The 14828-nt window shown below is 46.6% G+C and overlaps 1 protein-coding gene across 1 annotated transcript; it reads left to right on the top strand.

Annotated features, from left to right (window-relative positions):
* Nucleotides 1-2275: 2275 nt before the first annotated feature.
* LOC135375462 (sodium-dependent phosphate transport protein 2B-like) lies at nucleotides 2276-13952 on the top strand. Its single transcript, XM_064608155.1, has 7 exons — nucleotides 2276-2356; nucleotides 3378-3516; nucleotides 6613-6885; nucleotides 7960-8151; nucleotides 9387-9505; nucleotides 11471-11579; nucleotides 12163-13952. The coding sequence occupies exons 1-7, from the start codon at nucleotides 2276-2278 to the stop codon at nucleotides 13167-13169; spliced, it is 1920 nt and encodes a 639-aa protein (XP_064464225.1). The 3' UTR covers nucleotides 13170-13952.
* Nucleotides 13953-14828: the final 876 nt, after the last annotated feature.

Below are 14828 nucleotides of genomic sequence, written 5' to 3'. Positions count from 1 at the left end.
ATTCCACACTTTTTCTGTTTTTTCTATTACACGCGCATGTGAGTATCTGCATGAGTTCAGTTATTTCTAGAATGAAATTCTTTAGAATGCGTGTCACAATTGCCGATTTTATTGCCCTTAGACATGTCGTCATGTTTGACGGTTAACGTCATCCATATTTGTACGAGTAGAATATTTAAGTTACGTATCTTAAATGCTTTTGCGAGTAACTCGGTATCGTGTTGATACTTTCAAAGTTCAGCATTTACTAATCTAACTTGAGTATTGTTTCAATAAGCTCAACGTATATTTTTCACGCTACTTTTAAAAGACTTCTCTTGAAATACTTCTCTGAAAATACTTTGAAAACCATTATCTTTTCTCTCGGCAATGCGCTTTGTGCTGTACATATGCTTTATCATCTGGGATATTCGGGACATCCGCGTCCCTCTTGGGAAGGGGTAGCCTGTAGCGCTTCGGGTTTGGGAGCATGCATGAGTAATCAGGCGGGAAATGGAGAGGTCAGCAAATCAAATACGTTTCACTTCGCCAATTACCAGAGCTGTTATGTTTCCTTGTATTTTAATTTGTATTATTTTTATTATTATTTATCTATTGTGTGTGTAGTAACTTTTGACTATCACACACTGACTATCACCCCTATTCAGCGCCGTTCATCATCTCATCATCAGGACACATCTCATCCTGTTCATTACTGGGGTAGTGCATGGGCCGCACCTCATGTGGCGAATTTCCCAATTCATCATTATTGATTTATCTGTTGTTGTTGTTTGAAGTGTACCTAGCTGAACACTAAACCAGGCCGATGTAAGAGGTGTGCGCGACTGGTCACGAGTCTGTATTCTTATGCCAGATTGTGTTCTGTCTTTCGTATTTCGCTCGCGGCGTGGAGGGTTCAACCATCATTACAGTTTGGCAATTTTCGTACTGCCTAGCGCGCATATAAAATACTTCGACCATAATATATTCTGTTTACTGTGTCCTCATGCTTGTACGAATATGAACGGAAAGTCTCGCGAGCACTTGCTGAATCGCTGAACTTCCATTTCGTTATTATCGTGATCGTTGCCATGGTTGTTCACTATACCAAGACAATTCGCCTCCAACGGAGACCGCCTGGTGAACAAAGGGCGCACACACGATCTTTTTTGCCCTCAAAGTCCTGACATATGGATAGCTTATCAGCCAGTGGCTTGATCGTGGAAAGATTTGAGCCACATAAGGGCAACGTGGGAGTAGAAAACCTTGTTTTGCGACGTTTCTTTGCCTTTTTTTTTTTTGCATTCGGGAATTGTTTCAGCCGAAAACGAAACAAAACGCCGTCCCCAAGTAGGCTGGAGGGACAGCGGGACCACAGGCGGACAAGCGGGATTGTCCCTACTAAATCAGGGCGTCTGCTCACATTATGCAGGAGGCGATGCGTTGTCCTGAAAGGTATGCGGGGAAACCATTGAGAAACCACTCCTGTGCCAGCAACAACATCAACAACAAAAGCACATTTGTGTTACTTTTGAATCGTACGGATGTGCTTGCTTTTGACCCATGGCAATCCGATCAAAATTCACTATCCTGAACCTGAACACGAACCGCACCGAAAAAAATACCAATCCCTGGTCTCGAGCGCCGTCTAGCTTCCCACGCTGGTATAGTTGGGCATTTTGGGCCACGGAATTCACGATCACAATCATCTGATAAGGCGTGAGCTCAGCCGCAGGCTCCAAACTCACGTGAAGGTTGACATGACGTGTCGCTGAGCCCGATCATGCCGCATATTAGCGCACTTACTGGATAACGTCACACTTGCGACCACACCATGGGTATTTTGCCGATCTTTGGTCACAGCTGGTTACCTGGTGAATGCGCTAATACTTATGCAGCATGATCGAGCTCAGCGATACTCCATGTCGGCCTTCACGTGAGTTCGTAGCGCGTGGCTGAGCTCATGCCTTATCAGATGATTGTATCGTGAGCTTCTCGATCCCAAATGGCGAACTATGCTCGCTACCTTCACGATCCCGCCACGTGCACAGCTACAGAGAGCCAATAGGAAAGGAGCCAACGTCGGTGCGTCTAGCCCACACCTTCTAGATAACGTTATCTTCCGTTATCTAGAAGGTGTTGCTCTAGCCGCTCCCTTTCTTGCAACGCCGCCAAGGGGACAACGAAAAAATTTCTTCTGGGGTTATCCACCTCTACTAGGTCGCACGTGAAGCTCGTGACGTCATCGGATCTATATAGGTGCAGAGCCGCGTCTCCGCGGAGCTTGAGCGACAAAATGCCGGCTAAGAACTGCACCACGTGCACGGATCTCAAGAGTGCCGCCATAGTGGCACGACCCGACACGCTGGATGTTGAGGTAAGCGTGGTTTATTTGGTCTGTGCGGAACGCCTTTTTCCTTCTTCTTTTTTTTTTTTTTTTTTTTGTTGTCGGGTTTGACCGTTCAAAAGGTCACCACGTGCGGGAGGCGACGAGTGCGAACTAGGTGCTGGTCAGGATGAGACGCTAGTTTATTGCTATTCTTTTCCTTTTTTTATGTGTGTGTGCGTGTGTGGAGGATACTGAAAATTGAGGCACGGGGATGCTGATACGGATAGACATTGCGCGGCGGCGGAGTGAGAAAGTGTGCACAGTGTTATGGGGATGGAATGTCCACCTCATGGCGGATTGAGCTTTTTTGTCCTTTTTGGATATCAGCGCAGCAGGAAAAAGAAAATATTACTATTAAGAAGGGGGGGGATTAGTAGAGATGTGAACGTTGATATGTTTTCCAGCTTGTGTCATTATATGGGAGAGCCATATATTTGAAACTGAATGAATGATGACGGTTTAGTCCCCTGCCCATGACTCATGTGACATAAGACGGAGCAGGCAAAACCAGGTTCACCGTTTTCTGTTGCTTGTGTGGTGGTGTGCTACTCGAGGGAGCAATACAGCTCCACCAACTCCTCAGCCAATCAAAATTGCTGCCCGCTTCCACGTCTTTGCAAAACAGTGCGTTCACATTACCGCGATACGGGTCCTCCCTCAACAGCAAAAAAATAATATAAAATAAAAATAAAACGTATCGGGCCCTCAATACGCGCACTGTCCTAGCAAGAACCTGTCCACGCTGCTTTTTGGCATTCCCGTATCCCTCCTACAAACCCTGGTCAGTGTTCCGAATTTCGCACCCGTCGTCTCTGACACCAGCTCCTGGTGGTGACATCCGTTGGAAGTAGTCACACACTTCGACTACGTGGTTCCCGACCACAAAGATGGCGTTCAGTGTGACGTCTCGACACGAGCAACGACGTTATAGGAGGCAGGTGGACGTGAACCGGAGGCTAAGGGTGCAGGTAATATATAGGCCATTCACGGAGCTTATACTCCGGCGCAGGTCAAGATCAAAATGGGCGATCTGGGGTCTGAGAAAAAGGCGGACATTAACGGTGCCGCTGTGGGTGCATCGCCCTGCTTGAAGCCGCAAGACCCCTGGGCCCTGCCCGAACTACAAGACCAGGGGGTCAAGTGGTCAGGTAAACACCGGACCCGCCTCAGGGGGTGCCCATTGTTTTATCATATCGTCCTGTGTTGATCGACAGCTGTACACAAGAGCTGTGCACGATCGAAATCAATGATTTTGTCAATGATTTTTTGTGTCTCCGTGCTGATTGCTATAATTCATTGATCGGGAACCGAGCACTACTTGTACAGAATCTTGAGGGAGAACATTGTATTTACAAATGTGTCTGTTCGTTCTTTTGCTTTTACGATTTCGTATGACACACTGAATCAAAACTGAACACGAGCCGCATTCCTATGTCGTCGCTCATAGTTTCGAATAATGCAGGCGTAGGGAATGAGCTAATAATTCTCTTGTCGCTTTCCTTGCTTTGATTTCCAACAGAGCATGTTTCTTTTAGCGAGCTTTCTCTTGCCCAATTTGTGTCCAGATTGTACACGTCTCCTCTCACTTGTTTCTTCCTCTCTTCCACGCTTTTAGCCATGTGATAGCGCTCACTGATGGCCGAAACGTTGTGTTATTGCTTGAGCGATGCGCCATAGGCGGGGCGAACTACTGTAACTTCGTTGTATTGTTTCCCGGACATGACGATTTAGTCACGCGACGTACGTAGTCAAAAACCGATAATATTGTAGAGGAATCACATCTTTATGTAGTTTTGAATGTATCTCATTCTGTAATGTATTTACAAGGAACATCGCTGTGCAGCCATGAATGTATCTCAACGGAAGAAAACTACAAGTCAGATGTCCGGATATCCGAACTACCTTTCGTTTACCGCAAACCGAACGCATTTTTCGGACAGGTCCCACCATTGCCCATCACTCAACATCACATCATTCTGGGTGATGTTAAGGTGAATGATGCCGGTGATGGTCATCATGAGTGAATCCGCGGACCTATGCTCCTGCGCTCCCACAGTCCACCTCTTTCTTTGCTTTGCAGACGCAGGGAGTTTCCGCCAGCGCCAGTAAATTTGCGGGAAACGCCACAACGAAGTCTGTTTCTTCCGTTTCTCAGAACCAATATGGTGCTGTTTGTTGATAGCTTGCGAAAGATGCGTAAATGCAGAAAGGAGAGTAGATCGATACGGGGTTGGAGATTGAACCGAAAGCACTTCATTTGTCAGGTCACTCTTTAGAAAGCATTAAGATTCGTTTCGCGGCTGCAACGCGATACACTATGCTCTGGGTTGCTGAACGTGACGCTGAATTCTCCTGTAGCCTTCGGGTTAATCTCTCAAAGGGATGCACAAAAGTGCAGAGAAGTGGCAGTACTGCCTCGTGGTGAGGATTAGAGTAACTTACTGTGGGAAAATACTGGAGCAACACTATGTCACGTCTTTCTGACCATCCCTATGGTCAGGAGAGGAGGTGTGTCGAGTACGTAGCTCAGATAACATAACGCAAAGCTGTTACCACACTGCCCCCCCTCCCCCTTTTTTTTAATTTCCATGTGCTTTGCAATCAAGGTTTACCTGTTAGCAAGCGGATACTGCAAAGATACCAGCAAGGATACTAACAGGATGCCACTAAATTAACTTGTAACTACTAAGGATTATCAAGTGGTCTTTGTATGACGCGTAGCTTTTGGGGAGGACACCCTAGATTCAAATTTGTTACGTTCAGCTTCATCAAATCCCATTGTGGCATCCCTGCTCGGTTTGGATGTCCTCAGCCAACACAGTATCCTTGATTTGACTTTCAGCATTACAATCAATATACCAAAATATGAATGACAGTTCAGTTTTCTTTAATTTACTGATATATCCATTTATCCATCCATCCAGCTCAGTTTATGCTGCTGAGGAGTGATGAATGCGTTGAATGAATGATGGCGTTGCGCACCATGTGCATTTTCTATGGGCCTGTTTCACAACGTTTGGGGGCGCTCCGAACCGTATTCTGCAGCGCCATTTGCGGTCGTGTATGTGGAGGTTTTTCCGTACACAGGCATGTATCGCTTACACTGCGGCTCTGAAAAATCGTGGCAGAAGTATTTCCACAACAGAGATGACGTTCCTGGTACGGTGGAAAGGCACGGGACACGCCGGACACGACCGTCTAGTAAGGGCGCTCTACGCTAGAGGAGGACAGTTGGCGCTGCGGTCGCCGGACGAAACTGTAGTGCAACAGGCCCATAGACGACCTGTGCCCTTACGTCATTGATTACGTGACGACGACGCGCAAAGCATGCTGGTGGCCACTATCAGCTTTATCAGCCGACGCGGTTTTTTCCGCTTCTTGCTCACCACATCAAAATATAACCTCGCACATACTCGTGACGCCCGATTCGAACGTCCTTATTGCATCGCGTATACCATTTTTTTCGCTCCGTCGCTGACTGTGATGAGCGGTTATGTTTCGCAGTTTTCGAAACGAGCAATACACGTGATGATCACGTACCCGTGCGAGCGGCTTTAACCATTATGAGGTGCTTTATTTTCTCTTACATGTTCCTTGCATGTGTTACCGACGTTCATGTGCTTGTCATGTTTTGCACTGTGTGCTAGTTGTATATTTGTCAACGTCTAGAAATACTAGCTGGAATGGCTCGGGTACGCAAAACGCACTAGTACGGAGCAACAGACAAAAAAAGAAGAGAGAGAGAGAGAGAAAATGATTTGTTTCACATTCGAGGTCATTGCAAACCCTGATGATGGATGCGACAACGGAAATTGATTTCTATTCAGTTTATTCTTTTTGTTTGTTTGTTTCTTCTTTCTTTCTTTCTCTTTTGTTTTTCTTTTCTTCTTTTTATGGCACAATCTCACCGTATCCGTCTATTTTAGCTTATGTGGACAGTTTATGTGGCACATTTTTAAAACTCTCTCAGGACGTTCCGAAGTGAATGCTGCGACTTTTCGCTTTGTGGCCCCGAGCCCTGTATTACTGTATTCTATTGTACGCAGCTCAAAATATTTAATAATTGTGTGACCTCACACGATTGAAAGTCTTAAACGAACGCCGTGGCAGTTGGATTCTTACGACTCGGAAATTGATAGTCGCGACCACGGCGACCAACATGACCAATCACACGCGACAAAAGGTCGCTCTTCTATGGGACGTCGAATCAGTGCAATAACCTTCGACATGATCATCTTTTTCAGACCTGGGTTGTGCCCAGAAATTTCAGCGGGTGTTCCTGGGCTTGGCGAAGGCGCTGGCGCTTCTCGCACTTCTTTATTTATTCATCTGTTCCTTGGACTTCCTGAGCAGTGCCTTTCGCCTTGTGGGTGGCAAGACTGCCGGCAAGGTGATGTCCCAGAACGAGGTCCTCAAAAACCCTGTCGTTGGACTCATGATCGGACTCTTATCAACCGTACTCGTTCAGAGTTCTTCCACATCGTCCTCAATCATCATCACGATGGTCGGAGCTGGACGTAAGTATCTCTCATAACATACGTTTTCTACTCACTCTGCTTTAGAGTAGTTAAAACTGCTTCTCCGCTTTTTTTTTTTTTTTTTTACTGGTTAAGACTGAGAACTGATAGCTTGGTCACTGGAGCATTAATTCGAGTGAGTTGATCAGGGACCTGGGTTCCCTCTTCTGTAGCAATACTGCAAAAACTAATCATGAGAGGGTAGATAAGCATCAATGCTAGACGTCAATCCTATATGCTCGTTCCAGCTGCTTTGCTGTAATGCGTACAGGCTGATGCTGTAACGGTACAAGCCAGTTCCTTGTGTATATGGTGATAAATATATTCAAATGTGTTTCTTCGCTTTTGATGACGCACGAAGCATTATATGTGCCAAGCAAACTCGTGCCCGTTACTCCAAAAAAGTAATTCATTACCGTTACTCTTATAGCTAAAGTAATTTATTACCGTTGCAAGTTACTCGACTCAAAATGTAATTGATCAACGAGTATAAAAGTAGCGCGTTACTCGGGCCGTTACTTTGAATTTATGCAAAAATTTCCGCCCCTGTGTGCATCGAAAAAAAAAAGAAAATCCCCAACTCCCAAGTGATTGGGACAGCTAAAATAGCGCGAAAGACTTGCGAGTGAGAAGTAGCAATAATATTTTCCGCTTACTGCATTAGAATAGCCCAACAAAGGCATAGGAAATTTGTCAGAGCATTGTTATTTTGAGTCAGACTCTACTTCAAAAGTAATTGATTACTCGGTAATTGATTACTCAAAATTGTAATCCAATTGCATGAAAAATTACTTGTTCAAAAATGTAATTGATTACTCGAAAAATTCCTGGTTCAAAAATGTAATTGATTACTCGAAAAATTACTCAAAAATGTAATTGATTACAAGTAACGCAATTACTTGTAACGCGTTACGTACAAGTCTGGTGCCAAGTCATGCCAAGTATAAGTGTAATGGTTGCATACCGTATTGTCTTCCTCATCCATGTATTTTTATGACCTCTATTACGACAAATGCTAACCACACGACCGAGAGTACGAGTACATAAATACACAATGTTCTCTTCCCACTACAGTGGTGGAAGTCCGAGACGCGATCCCAATCATCATGGGCGCAAACATCGGGACTTCGGTGACCAACACCATCGTGTCGCTCATGCAGAGCAGCGAACGCAACGAATTTCGCCGAGCGTTCGCAGCGGCCACCGTCCACGACATGTTCAACTGGCTCACGGTCATCATACTGTTGCCACTGGAGGCTGCCTTCGGTAAGTGGAACGCATCATTTTTACGTTCTGATACCCCTGTCACACGGCAAATCGAATGTCATTCCCGGTGAATGACATTCGCACTGAATGACATTCATATCGTGTCACACGGCGAAATGAAATGGCAATACATGCGAATGATATCACCCAGCGAATGAGTTCGGGGAACGCATTCACTTTTCCTTCTCGCACCGACTGCGTACCCTCGCAAAAACAACAACGATAAACCGTTCGAAGAAGAGTTGTACTCCAATATTTTATTACGAATTTGATAACTTTTGACACGAAGGAAGGAAGGCTAAATATTGATTTTCGGAGAAATAACCTCGTTCCCAGTCGCCACGTTGCCAAGTGCGTTGAGAGATGGGCTTCTTATTTGTCTTTACTTGTGGTACTTTGCAATTTAAGTATCTTTGAAGAAGCAACGATTTTGTGAAATAATACGATCTTTCGCTAGTTCCGAGCAAAAGAAATAAAAGTATGACTAATGTACCCGTATACTACTTCATATGTTCGGCCCTGGTGTCTTAATTATCGACGCTGACATCATTTGCGAATGACATTCTGTTTCTTCGTGTAGCTCAATGCAAGACAAACGAATGCCATTCGGTGCGACTGTCATTCGCTGGGAATGCCATTCGGTTTGCCATGTGACAGGGGTATTAGTATACGGAAATGTACCCGAGCAGAAACCGTTGGCACTCCTTTTAGCGTCGTTCATGTTTCAACGGGAATGACTTCTTGTGTTGAAATCGATCGTGAGTCATCTAGTCCGTTAAAGGACAATATCTAAATGAATACAATATGCTTTGCAACATATCGAGAAACATATTTCACAGCATCATATGTCCCATGTAAACAAAAACTAAATTTAATCTTCGCTTTGTACGCCTTCTGTGTATAGCCCCATCGCCCAGCACGGTTTCGTCTCTGCGTTTCGCTATTCGTTGCATACCCTTCCCGACTTTATTGTACGAACTTGATGCAGCTACCCCTTAGCCAGACCTATTTTTGATAACGTCTCTGTAAATGTAGTACAAAGGCCCTAAGGGCACGTGCTGGTATAGATGGTGTAGTGCTGGATGATGGTGTATCCTCAAAACTGGAACTCTGTACCAAGACCATTATCACCTCCTTCAAATATAAAACTGAACGAAGAAAAAATAAAAACAAAATTTAAAGCTAGCAGCACTCTGGATAACAATTGCTAACACGTCTTGCACTTCCGTCCGCAGGGCTTCTGTACCACTTGACAAGCGCAATTGTGGATTCCACAGAGTGGACCACCAACAAACATGCCAACAGAGACTTCTTGCAAGTGATAACCAAGCCCTTCACTGGCCTCATAATTAAGGTAAGAATGACGGTTTTCGGGTGGGTACATGAACCCAAATTCCAGCGAGCAATGGAGTAGAGTATGCCCACTGGCGATTAAATGCCCCAATCATCATCGTTCAAATAAAGTTTTGTTGATGTTATTGTTGCTCTTGCTTTAGGTGCTTAGTTACCCAGTAGCTGTTTTGAAGAGATGCCATCATGAGACGGCATGACTTACATTTTAATGCGTTAGCATTAGAAGACTCTTGTCAAAGGAAAAACGTCGGTGTCCATATGCGGACACGAGAAAGAAACGAGACGGAAGGAAAAAGTAGCTTGATCGAAAACAACGAAGACAGCGTGAAACGGCGGCGAATTTTAATGCGCTAGCATTAGAAGCGTCATGAAGAAGTATACAATGGAGTGCGAATGAAGTATGAGTGCCGGACCAAATAGGCGACAGAGGAAAACAGAATGCGATCGACAGCGACAGACTGCCGAGACTGAACAGCAACGTAAGCAACGCCTGTCTTCGGACGCCTCGGCTCAACGCCGAAAGCGCGCAAACGAAAGCAGCAGCTTGAACGTCAAGCTCAATTGCGCCGCAAGAAGCGTCAAGCAGACGCCGAACCTCGCGCGACGGAAGCAGGGGCAAAACGAGCTCGATATGGGATGCAAACCAGACACTTCGAGAAGCGGAGGCTGCAGCCAAGAGGGCTAAGCGACAGGGCTAAGCATCAGCGTTAAGCGCGGACCCCATAACAAGCGACACGCGACGCGCTGCAGAATTTGTCGCTGTCGCGTCTGGTCATGGCGCGACTTCCTGGTCCATTTGAGCAGCGACATTTCGTCGCCGAGAAATGATTTTTTTTTTGGAGAAGCAATGCTTATTTTATTCTAGCTAAGTTGTAAATTGCCATAAATATACCAAAAATAGTATTTCATTGATAAAAACGAGGAGAACTTGTAATAAAGGTGCTATGTAATATTCGCCGTAACGCAGTGGCGCTGCGGTTGAAGTTCCCAACGCCCCGCCCACTTCTTCGTCTGCTAGTTTTGTTGGTTGCCCTCTCCACCATTTCCCTTGCCCACGCGTTCAGTTCTTGTTTCACGCCGCCAAATCTAGCTGGTTTTGTCAAACAACAGGCAACGAACTCAGCGACATGCTACAAATATCTACTGGGAGTCGATGCAGAAATATTCAGCCGCGACAAAGCTTTCTTGACGCTCGTGTGGCGGCAGTGACGTCGATTTTGTCGCTTCTCGCATGTATCTGCCGCGTGTCGCTCGTTATGGGATTCGGGCTTAACACGTCGAGAGATTCGCAGCAACATTCACGGGAATACGGCGAGTCCTGTGCCGTACGCCTTCCCACAGATCTCAACGTCGTTGCTGTGTACCTGCAGCCAGGGATTACACACAGGCAAGCCGCAACAGCTGTAAACGGCATGATGGACTGCGTTATGCTTACTCAGGAGTGGGTAGCCCTGGTAGGAGACTTCAACTAAGACGATGTGAAAGACTTCCAGTTCGCCTTAGATATGCATTCTCTGCGCTTTGTGTGTTCTGCCGTTCCCAGAGGTTCCATCTCCACTGAGCGAGGAACGTGTGTGGATCATGTCTACCAAACGACGCCTCTGGTGGACGAGGTGCTGTACATAGCGTGCCACTCCACCGACCACAAAGCCCTTCTGGTGTCTCTCCATAAGGATCCTCCCCCAAAAGAAGTCGTAGACTGCATGTGGACACCAGAAATGCAAGAAATGCTCCAGTGAACCGAAAGGAGGAAGCAAAAGAAGAAATCAAAGGCTTATGCTAACGCATTTCCAAAGGATTCACCAATGGATCTTCCTAATGGTTTGGGGAAGTTGATACATGTCAAAATAGGGGTATGGGCAGGGGTTATGTCAAGGCAGTGCTCCGTGTGTGCGTATCCTCCTTCGTCCCATCTCAGCGCGTTTTCCCCCCAGCCTTTACATTATACTTTTCTCTCTTCCTCCAGCTGGACAAGAAGGTGATTCAGCAGATTGCTATTGGTGACGAAAGCTACTACAACCGTTCTCTCATCAAACGATGTTGCAAAAAGACTGCTGATGGATGCATTGAGCCCTGTGAGTAACCAGCCCCGTACACTTCTGCACGCACACCACAAAACTATATTCGCTTAGCATGGTGGAGACAAGTCTATAAATTACTTAGGCCCAGTTTCACCAACGTTGGTTATCGTTGAACCGAGATTAAGGGTTGCCAAAAGTTGAAGTTAACACTACATTTTACAAATGTTAGTTGGTGACATGATGAATGTTTCAGTGTCATAGCTCCCTTTAGTGAAGTAGATCTAGGAGTTAAATGTAAGTTAAGCGACCGTTGATTTCGGTTAAATGTTAATCGGCGTTGCTGAAACGGGCCGTAGTCATTTTGAGCTTGCTTTTGTCGGCAGTGCTTTTTGAGGTAACACCCCATCAACACTCTGGCACCCTGGCCCCTTAGTCGTGTTTTACCTGTGGAGCATTTACTGTAAATATGTACTGATGTGTTGAGAAAAATTATCCACTGACAGACCCCAAATCATTCTTGTTATGCCACGCATTGAATACAATTCTACTTTTGCATAACTTGACCATTTCTAATTATATTTCCACGTTAGACACTACCAACCTTGATATGATAATAAGTGCTCGTTTTCCTATCCAGGCGAGTTCGCACTACAGAGCTTGCAGTGGCAAGACAGCTTCATCGGCATGCTTCTGCTAGGCATCAGCCTCCTTACACTCTGCACATGTCTAATCCTTATGGTGAAGCTGCTGCACTCCATGTTAGGCGGTCGCATCGCTGTCATAATTAAGACCACCGTGAACGCCGAGTACCGCTTCCCGTACTCCATCCTGGTGGGCTACATCGGCATCGGCATCGGTTGTTTTATGACCATCCTGGTACAGAGCTCCTCCCTCTTCACCTCCGCGCTCACCCCTCTGGCGGGCATAGGTGTCATAAGCCTCGAGCGCATCTACCCGCTCACACTGGGGGCCAACGTCGGGACCACCACTACAGGTATCCTGGCAGCCCTCGCAGCAGACGCAGGACAGATCCGGCATACACTGCAGATCGCCTTCTGCCACCTGTTCTTCAACTTGATTGGCATCCTGGTGTTCTACCCCATCCCCTATACGCGTTTGCCCATCCACCTCGCCAAGATGCTCGGCAACACGATTGCCGAGTACAGGTGGTTTTCCCTCATGTACCTTATCTGCATGTTCATCCTGTTCCCAGCAGCCGTGTTCGGGTTGTCTATGGCTGGCATGGTTGTCTTCATGGCGGTGCTCATACCGGTGTTCCTGCTCTTAGTGGCTGTGATCGTCATCAACGTGCTTCAGAGGAAGGCACCTCGGTTCCTTCCAGAGTGTATGAGGACTTGGATGTGGCTACCAGAGTGGATGAGATCGTTGGATCCCCTCGATAGAATCGTCCACTCCTGCGTGGGAAAAATCGCCTGCTGTCAGAAGATATGTCCTCCGCAAAATGCCCATAATGGGACCATCTTGCCCATCCGGGAAGAGCCTTCTCAAATGAACTTCGTCGAGTCCAGAAGGTCGTCGTATTCTACAGGCGACTGGCAGTCTGATCTCCAAGGGTTTGACAATTCTGCATTTGACGTGACTATAGACAAACAGAACAGTGTCACCTCCACAACGCAGTTATAACCCTCGGGAAGGGTTGTGATTGTAAATAGTCAGATGTAAATAGACTGATCTTTTTATCGAGAACGTTGGTGGCACTTAGCGAATGTGTGAAAGCGTTTGGTGCTGTCATGGTCCTCCTATACTCCGCTGAACTAGTGGCACAACGCTGAACCATGGTCCTTCTATGGTCGTGCAACTCCGTCGAAAGTTTGTTCTAGGGCCCACCTCTTACGCTAGGTGGCGCGCACGTCGATTGGGGTGCGGTGATCGGAGGCGTTCCTACGGGCTGCTCAGGTAAACATATGCGAAAACCGGGAAACTATGCGAAATAATTGTCGTGGTACCCAGTGCCGGATTTTCAGTGGTGGGGGCTCCCTCGTGTATTCTACGTCTATCCAATGTGTTATTCGGGGTCGATATGCGTGGACGAGGACAGATTTTTACCAAGTTTCAGTTTCAGGGATGCGTTTCAGGCATGCAAAATAGATTTCTCTTGGACAAGACCTTTACTGGTGGGGGCCCCGGGGCAAGTGCCCCGTCTGCCCTCCGCTAAATCCGGCACTGGTGGTACCTGTGCCACGTTCGCGTACTTGATTTCATTGGGTGTTGATTGATGCGGTTTTCTTCAGACGCTTTCACACACATATCGGCGCAGTTCCATTAGAAGTCGTCCCAGGACGGTCCCAAGGGTGTCAGTCGTGACGTTGGCCACCCCTGAGGCCGACAACGGCGAGCCCTTTCACCATCACCATCACCACCATCATCATCATCATCATCACCACCACCGTGTAAATCATGAAAAGCAAGCGCCAAAGTGAATTACAATAAACGTGATCAGACGTGATCGTCACTCTGGCGGTGCATATCGCCATGCGTTGCTTCATGAAAGCGCCTGACTTTTATTAACATACTTCCTTAGAGCGTCTGCTGTCACCATGTCACGGCGGCATGTACGCACCATATACTTGCTAGCATACATCACATCGTAGTTTGTTAATAGAGATTACACAATCCATGTATGTCATGCAAGGTTTACTGCATCAGTTGCTGCTTGCAGAGGTGATGTTCATGTGACCCACACGTTGATGACTTTCTCGTGCTTACTATTTATACCACGTAAACGTTCAGAGATGTATCTGACATCGACACTACGGTACAGACGACAGTTACGTATCAGAGCAACCAGCTCGCATGGCGTAGTGGTTAGGGCGGCCGCTTTTCACGCAGAGACTGGGAGGTGACACGGGTTCGAATCCTGTCGCCGACTGTGCTGTCTGAGGTTTTCCCTGGGTTTTCCCGAAGGCCTTTCTAGACGAATGTCTGCGCAGTTCCCCCTGAAGTCGGCCCAGGACGCATACTAACCCCTCTGCTGCCCACTCCTTCCTGCTGTCCTCTCTCCACCTGTCCACGTCTGTACGCCGCTGATAGCCACAGTTGCTTCGCGGCGCTAACACGGAACTTAAAAAAGTATCACAGCTTTCCCCGCATGATGGGAACAACAGCTCAGCTACTGCAGACTCACCACTGATGTTTCGTTTTCTTTCTGCGACTTCGCTGATCGTTTCAGTTTATTTTCCTGGACGAATGTATCTAACCAGTGTTGAGATACTTTTTAGAATTCTTTTTTCCTTTTATAGTTTTTTTTACTGTCGTATTTCTTCTAACTACTTTTATAATCAG

Source organism: Ornithodoros turicata, unplaced genomic scaffold, assembly GCF_037126465.1.
Source record: "Ornithodoros turicata isolate Travis unplaced genomic scaffold, ASM3712646v1 ctg00000864.1, whole genome shotgun sequence".
Lineage (NCBI taxonomy): Eukaryota > Metazoa > Arthropoda > Arachnida > Ixodida > Argasidae > Ornithodoros > Ornithodoros turicata.
Note: the sequence above shows the minus strand (reverse complement) of the source record. Positions and strands in the feature narration are given on the sequence as shown.

What these genes read in the sequence shown, in the direction of transcription:
- LOC135375462 (XM_064608155.1), top strand. Translation starts at nt 2,276, where the DNA reads ATGCCGGCTAAGAACTGCACCACGTGCACGGATCTCAAGAGTGCCGCC. An exon ending in CACGATGGTCGGAGCTGGAC is followed by an intron (nt 6,886 to 7,959) that starts GTAAGTATCTCT and finishes TTCCCACTACAG; the next exon opens with TGGTGGAAGTCCGAGACGCG. An exon ending in TCACTGGCCTCATAATTAAG is followed by an intron (nt 9,506 to 11,470) that starts GTAAGAATGACG and finishes CTCTTCCTCCAG; the next exon opens with CTGGACAAGAAGGTGATTCA.